The sequence below is a fragment of the Mastacembelus armatus genome, chromosome 3 (assembly GCF_900324485.2).
Source record: "Mastacembelus armatus chromosome 3, fMasArm1.2, whole genome shotgun sequence".
Taxonomy (NCBI): domain Eukaryota; kingdom Metazoa; phylum Chordata; class Actinopteri; order Synbranchiformes; family Mastacembelidae; genus Mastacembelus; species Mastacembelus armatus.
Genome location: NC_046635.1, coordinates 26,697,929 through 26,710,703, shown reverse-complemented (window position 1 = coordinate 26,710,703; position 12,775 = coordinate 26,697,929). Strand labels below are relative to the sequence as shown.

At 39.9% G+C, this 12,775-nt stretch overlaps 2 protein-coding genes across 3 annotated transcripts; one reads left to right on the top strand and one right to left on the bottom strand.

Moving 5' to 3' along the window:
- Nucleotides 1-4: 4 nt before the first annotated feature.
- Nucleotides 5-5,460, top strand: LOC113122108 (intestinal mucin-like protein; the record flags this gene model as incomplete). Its single annotated transcript, XM_026293090.2, has 15 exons — nt 5-149; nt 380-590; nt 932-1,104; nt 1,193-1,262; nt 1,624-1,733; nt 1,827-1,858; nt 1,949-2,117; nt 2,433-2,528; nt 2,666-2,706; nt 3,157-3,414; nt 3,715-3,813; nt 4,130-4,258; nt 4,355-4,394; nt 4,516-4,636; nt 5,057-5,460. Coding segments are annotated over 15 exons (1,872 nt in total), but the record flags the coding sequence as incomplete, so codon positions are not given.
- Nucleotides 5,461-5,511: 51 nt separating this feature from the next.
- Nucleotides 5,512-11,830, bottom strand: tollip (toll interacting protein). 2 transcript variants are annotated; one of them, XM_026293091.2, is made up of 6 exons: nt 11,698-11,830; nt 10,510-10,659; nt 9,412-9,594; nt 8,506-8,658; nt 7,824-7,908; nt 5,512-7,611 (listed from the first exon to the last, which is right to left on the bottom strand). In XM_026293091.2, exons 1-6 carry the CDS (start codon nt 11,728-11,730, stop codon nt 7,388-7,390), a joined length of 828 nt encoding a protein of 275 aa, XP_026148876.1. In that variant the 5' UTR covers nt 11,731-11,830; the 3' UTR covers nt 5,512-7,387. The 2 variants fall into 2 exon arrangements, with proteins under 2 accessions (XP_026148876.1, XP_026148877.1); XM_026293092.2 differs by lacking the exon at nt 11,698-11,830 and adding an exon at nt 10,823-11,006.
- Nucleotides 11,831-12,775: the final 945 nt, after the last annotated feature.

Here is a 12,775-nt window from a genome sequence, read left to right as displayed (position 1 = left end):
CTTGATTCTGTCCCTGTGCCTTACTAGTACAGATATGATGATCACATTGGACATTCCAGCGATAAACGTACACATTATCTATAGGATGTGCTCCATTAGCATTAACCTTCCTTATTCCCTCTTTGGTGGAAACACTGAGGGACAATGTGGTGAGTTACCAAAACACTTGCTGATTATCTTGACCGGTTCAGTGACCTTTAGTAGGCCAGAGCTTACAGTAAAAGAAATTAGAAATATGTCAGTGCCGGAGGTCACCCTATATAACTGAAACTGCACCGTAACTGCCAGGCTTCAGTTAATGTAGGAGACTGGTATGACAGGCATATGAAGCCTTTCCACCCAGCACTCTGGCCTCAGCATTCTACTTCTTATTTTTCAGGAACCTGTGACAACTCCCAAAACAATGACTGCCGTTCACCCAATGGCCAGGTTGAAAGCTGCTCAGACTCTGCAGACCAATGGCATGTCCCAGACACACCCTGTGTTCCCCCCACAACTGAACCACCTATTACATTATCCACTACAGGACCATCACAATCAACAACAAGGCCTGTTTGCAAACCTGCCATCTGTAATCTCCTAACCAGCAGGTGAGAGGAGCCACAAAATGTTGACCGGCCTCATTCTCTGCAAACAATGTTTTGTTTGACGTCTCTGCTATTTACACTGTGACTGGAGCAACAGGAACTGATACACTGTAGTGCAGTCCAGTACAACACAGCTACAAAGTATGGCTTTAGAAGAAAGTGTAGAGAACCACACAAATGAAAACAATTAAAGTAGAACTCAGCATAAAAACTGAGCATTAAATGTCATGATTCTTGTTGCTTTCCATTTTATCTTAGATGATGATTATATTTTTCTGGTAGGTGTATGCCAAGCCTTGTGACTTTTTCCTGATACACTGTCCTGGCTTGTATGTCCCCTCTAGTGTATTTGCACCATGCCATGAAGTGGTATCCCCTGGACCATTTGTGACATCCTGCATGTCTGATAATTGCAATGGTGGAAATAACACCTGCTCTAGCCTGGAGGCCTATGCCACCGAGTGCTCTAATGCAGGAATCTGTATTGACTGGAGGGATGCTACCAATGGGCAGTGTGGTGAGATACTCAGTCATTACTGCACAGTATTATAATTGTTGTGAGGAGTTTTGAAAAATGTGTGTATAAAAACATCTCTACCTTGCAGAGCACAAGTGTCCAAGCAACAAAGTATACATGGCTTGTGGCCCATCTGTTGAACCTACATGCAATAACAGGTGAACTATACGTCAACAGCTTGGTGTTTTTTTTTTGTTTTGTGTTTCACTTTTGGGTCGTTATTGAATTTTAGATGAATAATGTTCCTAGTTCAGGTTGTTTTTGTCCTTGTTAGTGACGATGGATATCCATTTTGACTGTTTGTGCTACAACTGATATATAATTTAATGTACAAATATTAGATTGAAAGATATTACAATCATAAAGATGATCTATAAAAGACTTATTACTTATATTTGGATCTAACATCTTGTAGAATTCATCATCTTTAGTAAAAAGATGCTGCTCTCAGAGCTTTTGTGTATTTCACAACATTTTTCACACCACTATAATAACCACTAATTCCTCTGCTGACATCAGATACAACGAAAAGTTCCAGGCATCTTCTAACGTCACTAAGGAGGGTTGCTTCTGTCCCAGTGGCACCACCTTATTTAACACAGTCTATGACACATGTGTTACCTCCTGCGGTAAGAGGAGATCCTATAACTGTGTCATAGAATATTTTTGTATTGGCTGTGAAACAAACAAATCTTATGAAAACTTGTTTATTTGAATTTCAGATTGTGTTGGACCTGATGGAAAACCCAAACAGGTGAGAACTCTGCCAAAAACATCTATTCATATATACTGTACAAGCAGGGCATGATCTGTCTCTCTAAGTTGGTTCTTTGCTCTTAACCAGCCTGGGGACACCTGGACAAGTGGCTGCAACACCTGTGTGTGTGACAAGGATTCCATGAGCATCCAGTGTCAACCTGTTAAGTGCATACCTGTACGGACCCCTGAGTGTAGAGAGCCGGGCAAGGAGCTGGTCAACAAGACTGAGAACTGCTGCACAAAACTATCATGTGGTCAGTTGTTGTGTCACACAACTACAGATGTGATTCTGTCACTTTTTTAATGGCTCAAGGTGACAAGATTTCATGCATTTAGAACCTTTATTCTATATTCAGTCTCCACTTGACATTGGCATCTGCATTTATTCATTAGCTTAAGAGTACAGGTTAATGTAATTTAAATATGTAAATATACAAAGAGCATACTAGAAGCTGAATGCCAGACCTTAGGAAGTTGTCCCATTTCAGCTACATAATTTAAGTAATTGTTTTGGAACATTTTAGAAAATAAGGCAAATCTCAACATTCACGTACCTTTGTCTTCAACAGAATGCAATGTAAACCTGTGTCCCCTACCTACCACCTGCCCACTGGGTTTTGCTCTCAAGGCCACTAATGGCACTTGCTGCAAATCCTACGAATGTGGTATGTGACTCTTATCAGCATAATGTAGCATTATCTACTGATGTGTGGATTATAAGTTGTTGAAGAACTAATGAAAAACAAAAAGACTAAATGAGTAAAATGAAATAACATATGAAATGTCTATTTTGTCTCTACAGTTCCTAAAGGTGTATGTGTCTATAACATGACTGAGTACAAGGTAAGCACACAGTCCAAAATCCAGAAATCCATCAGGCTGCAACTATCTGGCTGGTTTCAAAGTTTCTTAGGTCTTTACAGCTGCCCACTTCTCCTCCATCCAACACACTGATGAGAAGAAACTCCTTCCATATATTTCACTGACCTTGATTTCACTGTTGAGATATCCTTATTTGTAACATACAAGATGAAGTTGTGGTTCTTATTAATTTTCCAGTAAAATGTACTATGACATGCTCCCAGTCACCACTAGCCCCACAAAACTGATGATGCAGTATTATTGTCACCAAAACTTTCTGTGGAACGACTAACCTGTTATTTCATATGATTTCATGCATGCACCTCATTACCATACTTTGTGCAAATCAGTGTGAACATGGAACAGACTAGAAGGCAGAAATGCAGTTTTCTTAGAATGAGAGCAAAGTACTGACCAATATGTATTTTATAGCCTGGTGACAAGATCCCAACACCAGGAACATCAGAACCACCATTAGAACCACCAACAACACCAAGACAACCATCAAGAACAACTGCAGCACCATCAGGACCACAGGACTCATCATCATCATCAGAGGAAGAAATATCAAATGAGTCCTTTAAGCCTGGACCCTGCCAGGAGTGTTACTGTGGCCCCACAATGAACCCCACCACCAAGCTGAATGTCATTAACTGCAGCCCAGTTGTGTGCAACATGAACTGCTCTGAAGTGAGTTCATCCACTGGACATAGCAAAGAAACACACACATTCACTACTTTTTACACAAAGGCTTCACTCACATTGGATCAGGCCTCGACTTCAAGGTCACAGCCACATTCAGTGCTTACTTTCATTTAGTACACATGCAATGTGCATCAATGTAATGTGCATGCTGTAGTTGTACTGGATTTGTGTATTTAAAACATGAGAAATACCCCAACACCTAAATATATTTCAGTGGACATTTTCTTAAAAAGCCAAATGAATTCTTTTCTCTCTGTCCCTCTTCTCTCATTTCTTCTCATTTAGGGTTATAAGTATCAGGCTGCACCTGACCAGTGTTGTGGAACCTGTGTTCAGACAGGCTGCCTTTTCACCACACCTGATGGCACAACACATGTCATGAAGGTCAGTCCAGCAGCTTTTTGTGTCTTACCTCTGTTTTTGCCTAATATATGTTAAGTGATGCAAGAAATGTTTTTCACAATTACCAATTTTGATATGTGTGTTTATAATTTTATTCAAAGCAAAATTATGAACAGACTTATTTCAAAGTAAACCATACAGAGCTTATTAATATCACCTTCATCCCATTTGCCATTGTTATTTCTGTTACTAGATGCTCTAGTTCAGGAAAGCCATCGCATTTTGACAAAATTATGGTCAAAAAGGATAAATGATGATCTTTAAGACTAATTAACCTTCTGGTCTTTTATTGCTACAGGCCAATGAGACTTTTGCACCCCCTGATGACAAGTGTGTGCACTACACCTGTCACAGGATCAATGGACAGTTTGTGACCAAAGAAATCAGGACCTCTTGTCCTCACTTTGACCCCTCCAACTGTGAACCTGTGAGTTCATCAAACCTCTATAGAAAATAGTGTTTCCCATCTACTGCCCAACTATATATTGTCCACATCTAACACACAACTATATTCCTCCTCCAGGGCACCGAGAAAACTGATGCTAATGGATGCTGCAAAACCTGTAAGTTGAGGGAGTTATATATCAAATAATAGCTACAAAACCTGAAAATGTCTTAGGAAGGGCAAGTTGACAAAACTGCATCATATTATTGCGAGAGCCTAACAGTTGTTGTGTGTTCCAGGCAAGCCACGGAGTACATGTGAGGTCCAGAGTACCCCAACAGTCATCGAGGTGAAAGGTTGTAAGAGCATAGCGCCAGTTGACATGACATCCTGCGCTGGACACTGTGGAAGCTCCTCCATGTGAGTTAAGCCCAAATTTGAAGTCCAACTTTATTTTCCTTGTAATTTGAAGATCTTACCTGTCAGCAATCAAGGCCAGTACATTTATGACTGCACAGCCTGATATCCACTGCCAGCACCATCAATATGTCAAACATTTAACAGCGGTTATTTGGCTCCCATAGGAATGCTCTCCAAACATTTAACTGTGTATCAATAACTGACCTGCCAATAGTGATAGTTTGTTTTACACTATAATAGATTAAGTCTATTTAACAATAAGCACAAGATAAAGTAAATTAATTCAAATCTTAAAATCAGATCTTGAAATGCAGCCCCTTAAAAAGACCACAGGATTAGGCAGGACTGCAGAATCCTCTTATTAACTGTTACTAATTTTTTAGGTGCAGAGAATAAGAAGTTTTGTCTCTCTCTATGCAGGTATTCTTTGGACGCTAACACAATGATGCACAAGTGTGAGTGTTGTCAAGAGGCCACTACCAGTCAGAAGGAGGTGATGTTGACCTGTGGTGACGGCTCCCAACTCAAGTACAGCTACACCGACGTGCTGACCTGCAGCTGCACAAAAGCACAGTGTGTCGATGGGGGGCAGAAGTAATGAACCTTAACCATGGCGAGGCAGGATATCGATCACTTGGACTGAAATCTTTTAAACGCTATGCAAAACATAACTTTTGACTTTCCTATTCTTCTCAGGTTTTAGTTTTTTTATAGAAACTTGTGCTCTTGCTCATTGTCACAACATGCTACAGCTACTGTGATGTAAACTTTCTTCTGCTTAGAATTTCTCAGACTATAATTATTAAAATATTTCTGCAATGTGACCACTTGTATCACTGTTCTTATTGATCTTAATGGTAAACACAAAATCAAACTCTCAGAAGAACATCTGTATATTCAAAGCAAATGGCAACAGAGTTACTTTGTACAATCTGACAGTTTGACATTTTTGAGGGAACAAATTAAGCTCTAGCAATCTTGTCCAAAAGCTCAAGTTGCATAATTGGTGGCACCATCAGTCACATCACCCGGGGTCCAAAACTTCACAGAAAGGCTTTACTTTTCCCACAGCTAGATATAAGCTGTAAGATCATGTAAGATCTTAAAAATGCAAATCTAACTTCAGACCATTGTCTTCAGACTCAGATGCTGTGGAAACAATAATAGACTCACTTGACAGAATAAAATCACAGCAATAGTTTAGAACTCTGGAACACGAACATGATTAGGAGAAAACAAATCTTAAACCTTTGGCAGAAAGCACATTAACAAAACCAAATTGTAAACTACAAGTGTCAACAAAAAGCTTTAAGAACCACAACACATACAAATGTGTAGCTGAAGAATAAGACTTAAGTGTAAAGCTCTGCTCACGGTGTTAGAAGCTGCTTTCCTGTACATGTGACTAGGATGTTTGCACTGGATATTCTGGTCACTGTCAACTTAGGCATGACTGTTCAGGGGTCAGATGTATTCCTGAAAACAGTGGAGGATATTTAGCTCATCACAGGTAGACTGACTCCACTGAGTTAATGTGTAGATAACATCCTAGAAAGTTAATCAGAAAGTGACATCTTCATTCATGTTGCAGAGACTCTACTACTCTACATTTACTTAAAAAGTGACTCCACAGAATATTATTTTAAACATCCATCTTCATTTCCTTGCTTTACTGACAGATCATAGGTTACAGCAGAACTTTGCAAGGAAATTTTGCCATCGCTTTAAAATACAACTCAGTGGAGTGAAGTGCTGTTCCCCTGACATCCTCTATTCATTCTCAACTCACTCAACGCCATATACAGTAGAACTCTATATAATTTCAGGTGCCAATAATAATTCATTAGATATTGAATGCACTAAATATTTTACAACTATGTGTAGAACAAGCGATTCACTGAAGATTACTATATACAGTACATGTTCTCCACAAACTAGGAACAACAATATCCAAATAAACGGATTGAGCATGACTGCTTCAAACTGTGCAAATCAAGTGATTGTGACACTGGAACAATCAAGAAACAATGATTTGCACCAGTAAGATTTAAAATATCAATCAAATTAAACTGCTGCCAATTCAACATTTTTGTTTGACTACTGTGATACACACCTCAATGATCTGTCATGATTTAAAAAATAAAACCCAAGGTGGCCACATTTGCTGGGATGCTTTAAGGATACAGTGCCAGACAGTTGTCTGTTAGCAGAGACAGCAAAGGCCAAAAAAGTCAATTAAGGAAGAAAACAGCTGTAGTTACCAGCTAGTGGAGCTCAGATATGGCTGCAGGGTGTTCAGCCACCATGTGGAAGGAAGAAAGGGCTGCATGTCTATGTGCACATAAATGTCTTTCTATGGTTGTGTGGACAAATTTTACTTATAAGCCGTCGCTGTAAGGATATTTTGGCCAGTCCTCACAAGGGCTGCTTAAGGGTCAAGACTTGATTTAAGGCTTAAAGTGAAAACTAAATTTAACTTTAGGCCAAGCATTAAGCTTTTGATGGTCAAGATAGGGTGGGCAGTATAATGGAGCAGTGGTTAATCACCACTATCACCTCACAACAAGAATGTTCTGGGTTCAGACCATGCATGCCTGCATGGGTTTTCTGTATTCCAGCTTCCTCCCACATGGTGGTTAAAGTTGGGGTAAGGAGCTAGGGAATGTATTTTATCACACGAGTGTCCTCAAAACAATAGAAAGACCAACATGTTTGTGTGTAGCATGTCCACTAAGAGCATGTGATCTGCAGTTAGAGCTCCTCAGCCATCTGCAGCAGAGAGTTGATGGCAGCGTCCTTGTTGCCCTGCTGTGCGTCCAGCACAGTGCGAACCACCTCTTTATCCAGGTTGGGGAACATGTCCTGCAGAGCCTTCAGGTCCTCCTCGCTGCACACCAGCCCCTGGCCCCCAACAGCTGGCATGGCTGCAGGCATTGCCATGGGCACCATGCCCTGGTTGTATACTGCAGGAACTCCTAGTGAGACAGGACACACACAATTGTAAGAGCCAATAATGCAGCAGATATAAGGTGTGTAAGAAATCATACCACTATCCAAATACTTGAATATGAGCTCTTAGCTAGAACAATTTACTTAACAAGCCCAAGGTCTGATAAAACAAACAAAAATCAAAAATGTGCTGGTGTGTGTGGGTGTGTGTGGGTGTGTGTGGGTGTGTGTGTCTGACCTGTAATAGGAACATATCCTACTCCTTGTTGATACACAGATGGCATCAGGACAACAGGTTGAGTCATCATTCCTGCTGGTAAGGACTGACATAAAGAGAGAGACAAGATTAGGAGCATCACTATTCATACTCATTGTGTTGTACCTTATTATATCCAACTCAAATTAGCATCAAATCCCTCAACTTCTGCACTCTGTGACCTGCAGTCTTCTGAGGTAACTAGGGATGCACCGATACTGATACTGGCATCAGGCCGGTACTGTGCCCATATACTCATACTTGCAAAAATTCACCACTTAATTGCCACTTAATTGCATTAGTTTCTGAGAGACTGCAACTGCCATCAGAGGGCAGCTCGTCATTTTTGTTGTAATTTCAGAGTAGTGTCTAGAGTGACCTGTGGAGCGGACCAGAATCAGTGTGGTTGGGTGGGAGAGAGAGATTGACGGCATTAGCAAGCAAGTATTATGTGAAGACAGCTATTATTTCTACTCATTTTTATTTATATTTATCATGTTTTAACAAGCAGAGAATCACTGTCACTGCAGAATGAATGTGGGGCTGATGTGACACCTCCCTGAAGGTATTGAGTAATGCATAACAATCTAAACTTGTCAACTGTTACATAAAAGTTAAATAATGCTGTACATCTTGTTTGACAGAATTTGTGTAATGTACTCACAGCAAAAGACATCACCAGGTTGATCATGCCTTCCTTGTCATCGCCCTGTCGTCCACTGAGGCTGAACCACTCATCCACCACACTACCCTCCCTTAGGACTTCAGGTATGGTGACGTGAGTCCATGCTATCCTGTCGTCCATGGAGAATGCTCTCTGGATAGCACATAGGCAAGAATATGGAACAATATGGAATCTGTCAGTTCCATTTTAGCCCTTTACTGTCTGGAACAGATGTGAGACATGTCTCTTCGTAACCTGTCTATTGTGTCCTTAGAAGCTCTGGTTTAAACCTACTGATGGTGGCCGACTGTGGAAATCTCTTATTTGCCAAAAAAAGTCATTGCACCTAAAATTTTTGTTTTAATTTCCCTCTGACCTAAACTAGATGGTAATTCAGATGACAAACTCTAAAATACGTCATTGGGAATTAATACACGGTGGTGTAATGTGGTACAGTCTGATCAGCTGCTCTTCTGCCAATAGCCTCTAACCTTAAGACTTCACATTCCCATTATGCAGCTGGCCAGGGGGTCCCAATCCTCCTCTTCTGACATGAGTTATTTTTTTTCCCCAGAAAGCACCAGACTTTAGAAATGTGTGTGAAGATATACTTTATAGCTCAAATTAATTTATACTGTGTAAATCAGGGGAGAGGGCGAAACTAACAGCTCTAGCTGACAGCTCAGACATTGAGTCATACACAGTCAAACCTCTTTGTCAGTACTAATAAACAAAGATGCTGAATAACTGGTTTCTAAATAGGTGTGGTTTGTGAGCACAGTGGAAAAAAAAAAGAATGCAAAACTTCTGCTCCAGCACCACAAATTACATCATCCAAAATGATCACACAGTTTAATCAAATTCTGATGATCCACAGTTGTTGCCTCTGGTGTGCCACCTGCTCACCTCATCAAAGATCTCTAGATAGAAGGAGTCCACACCAGGAGGAACAGTGCACTGGATCACCTTATTCCAGCGCGGGTTCTTTGCTCCATTGTGAGCAGTTGGTGTCTCATAGACTGCATAGCCCAGTCGGATCCTACAGTATGGATCCATCCGAGTCATACCATAGTTTTTAGCCAGCTTCGCCTATAAAGGAAAACAAACAAGGTGGCTTCAGTGATGTGGCTGCAGTGTGTAATATTTAGAGTGATCCATTAGAAGAAATGGAATATAGTATTCATAAATATGTTGTCATTAGTGTGTAATCACCAGAAAATACCAACCACTGCATTTTCTTAATTTTACAATGAGCCTTTTAAATCTACATAGGCTCGCCATGTTTCTACAGCAGCCCAGAAAAGGTAAACTAAACACTGGTTCTAGACAGGGAACCGCATTTCGTTTTAAAGGTGATGGCCACCATACTGTCCACTGCTCCTGGAAACTGGGTGGGATGTGAGGGGTGCTTAGAAAGTTGTATTTTGCAATCACTACTGGAAGCCACTATATCTCAAATTTTACATATTGCACCTTTAAACTACTTTCATATTTATAAGAATACTGTTTATTTGGACCCAACTCTATAACATACAAAAACTATCCAGGATAAAGACAAGTATCCCACAAAACCCTTCTTTTGCCTTGCTTAAACATTGGTGCTTTCATAAGTGACAGCTTTCATTACTAATCTACAAAGAAGCTGTTGTGCCATTGATTTGATTAGGTGCTTCTCAGGGTAACAGCAGTTTCAGCTCTCTTGTAGTCCAGCATTTCATCTTTGTGTTAGGTTTTAATATCTGTCACTGTAGTTTCAGGCCTTCGATCAGACAGAGTTCAACATAACAGGGACACAAACATTGAAGACATGACACTGTTGTTTTAAAACTTCCAGTATTTAAGGGTTAGTTTTAGCTGAAACACCAGTAAGCAGCATGACAACTTAAAAATATAAGGTACGTCACAGTAGCAGTACCTATTAAAGTCATTTATACAAAAATGATTTGCTTTTGTAGCTTACAACCTACAAGCTGGTGCAAATACGGCACCAACATCCATGATTACCTGGACCACAGTAATGCTGAGCCGCCCTACAGTGCCCATTGAGCCTCCATACTGCAACTGCCGGGCTGCCTGGGCATCCAGCTGGACCTGCTGCTGCTGCTGGGTTGGAGTGATCCGTAGGAAGTTCTGGGGAAGCTCCCCAATGTACACCTGAAAACACATATTCAGTCAGACAATGCAAAGAGAAAGCACATGCTTGAGGCAGACAGACATAGAACACCTTGACATACCTACTGACATACTTTTTTTATTGAATTCAAACATTTCAACATATCACACTTTAACATTTTTGAAGGTCTGTGAAGGTTCTCACTGGTCCAGTTGAAGTTATCTAGACTCTCACATCTCTAACTCACAGCAACTAGACTTCTAGAAGTTGAAACGTTTCACCACTAATCGAGTGGCTTCTTCAGTTTATTGTTTTATGACTCATTATTGATAAGAATCGAAAACAAAGTGAAAACGCCATGTTTTCAAGCATTAACAATAATACGTTGCGTCAACTATTCAAAGCTGGATACGACGCAACAACCGAAGGACCCACGCAGCCCTTGTGAGCTGCCCACGCTGTGCCTGTTAAGAAATGCTAAGATTTTGCGGTCCCGATGGAAACATACTCGGGTCCAGTTACTGACCACTGCTCTGTGTCATTGTGTGTACAACGGAAAACAACACACTTAGGGTGTAGTTGTTCTTTTATGTCTTGTTCATATAGGAGTGAGTTAGTGCGCACTTTGTGCTGGTGTATAATAATGGAACGTTATATCATAAATACATGTAAAACCATCTGTCTCTAAATCACGTCAGTCACATTCACATAGCACAGAAAATAAGGGAATAGTGCGTCACCGTTTTTTTATTACTCGGTATTTGCAGTGTGGCCATTTTCAGTATTTAACGTTATGAGCATATTTGTCATTGTCGCTGAATCAGGCCCGGGGATTTATTTGGTTTATCTACTCAATCCGCAGTTTAGATCCGGACTGTTAACGACCCTAACCTGACATTAGCTCGTCACTCGTCGCTCGTGGATGTTACCTGGATAACAGCACCTGTTTTCACCTGCATGTTATTGTTTTAAAGGCGGAAGTTTGTTAACTGTCAGATATGTTTACAAATAACAGCCCAGGTCTGTGACTCCCAACAAACAAATAAACAAACAAATGAAGTGAACACCTGAGTGTTTACCTGTCCCCGCTGAGTGCTGATGGTGGTCGCCATGCTGCCTCTTCACGGTTAAACTCTCGACTCGTCTCTAATCGCAGATGTTTTCTTGGCAAATGAAGTAACAACACAAACTGTGCTCGGATTAGAGCTGACCCGGAAGTGCTTTTTTTTTTTTTAAAGAAATCTTTATTACCAACCAGGTTCAACACACAAGACAAACAAGATCAATCTCAAAAACTGATTCCAACAAATGAATCTTAACATGAAATATCCGATTTATGATAAACCGTTTTAAATACCATGAAAAATAAGTATTTATTTAGTAATGTAAGTTTAAGAGATTGAGAATTTAGTGTGTCTCTATTTATACAATTATGTAATTATTATTTTTTATTTTTCCACTTCCACCATCTGGCTGCCAACAATTGATGAATATTTAGTCACAAAACAGAAATTTAAATATCAGGTTTTATAGAAGTGAACGTTGTTTAAATATGAGCCAAATATATTGCTTAGCCTGATACAGTAGCCTTCACTCCATTTACTCTACCAATGTGTTTCCTTTGTTTTGTTCCTTTATTAGGATGATAAAGTTAGAGAAAATGTTGCATAAATGATCAGTATTTGAGACCAACAATTTATGGTTTTTAATGTCACTGATATTTTCCAGTTGTTCCTGCATCTCCAGTAAACACTACCCCTGAATATTTAGCCTAACTTTGGACAGGTATATCACCAAAATTAATATTATAAATGATTTTCAAGTCGTAAGTGGAAGATGTAAGATTCAAAGGTCTAAATCTAGAATCTGAAAGCCAAGTATTGGATCTTTTTAAATGGCATGGAATATGTTTAAATATTTACTCCCAGTTGCGAAATGTTTAAACTGCTGGTGTAATTTTCTGGTCAATTAACTTCATCATTTGGAGTCTGCCATTAATTTAAGTAAAGCTGCCGGACAGAGCTTTTTCAGACCACCATTTTGCCGCCCAGCTGGTGTCCTGAATTTTTCAAATTTGTAACTTGAATTTGTGGCTCTATGTGCACTCACATGTTCACAAGATGTTTTCTGATTTGAATCAGTTCATGGACATTCATA

Bases quoted from the DNA above. Each gene is read 5' to 3' on its own strand.
- tollip (XM_026293091.2), bottom strand. From the start codon at position 11,730: ATGGCGACCACCATCAGCACTCAGCGGGGACAG. The intron at 10,660-11,697 runs GTAAACACTCAG...ATGTGTTTTCAG, and splicing joins TCAGCACTCAGCGGGGACAG to GTGTACATTGGGGAGCTTCC. The intron at 8,659-9,411 runs GTGAGCAGGTGG...TGTGCTATCCAG, and splicing joins ATCTAGAGATCTTTGATGAG to AGAGCATTCTCCATGGACGA.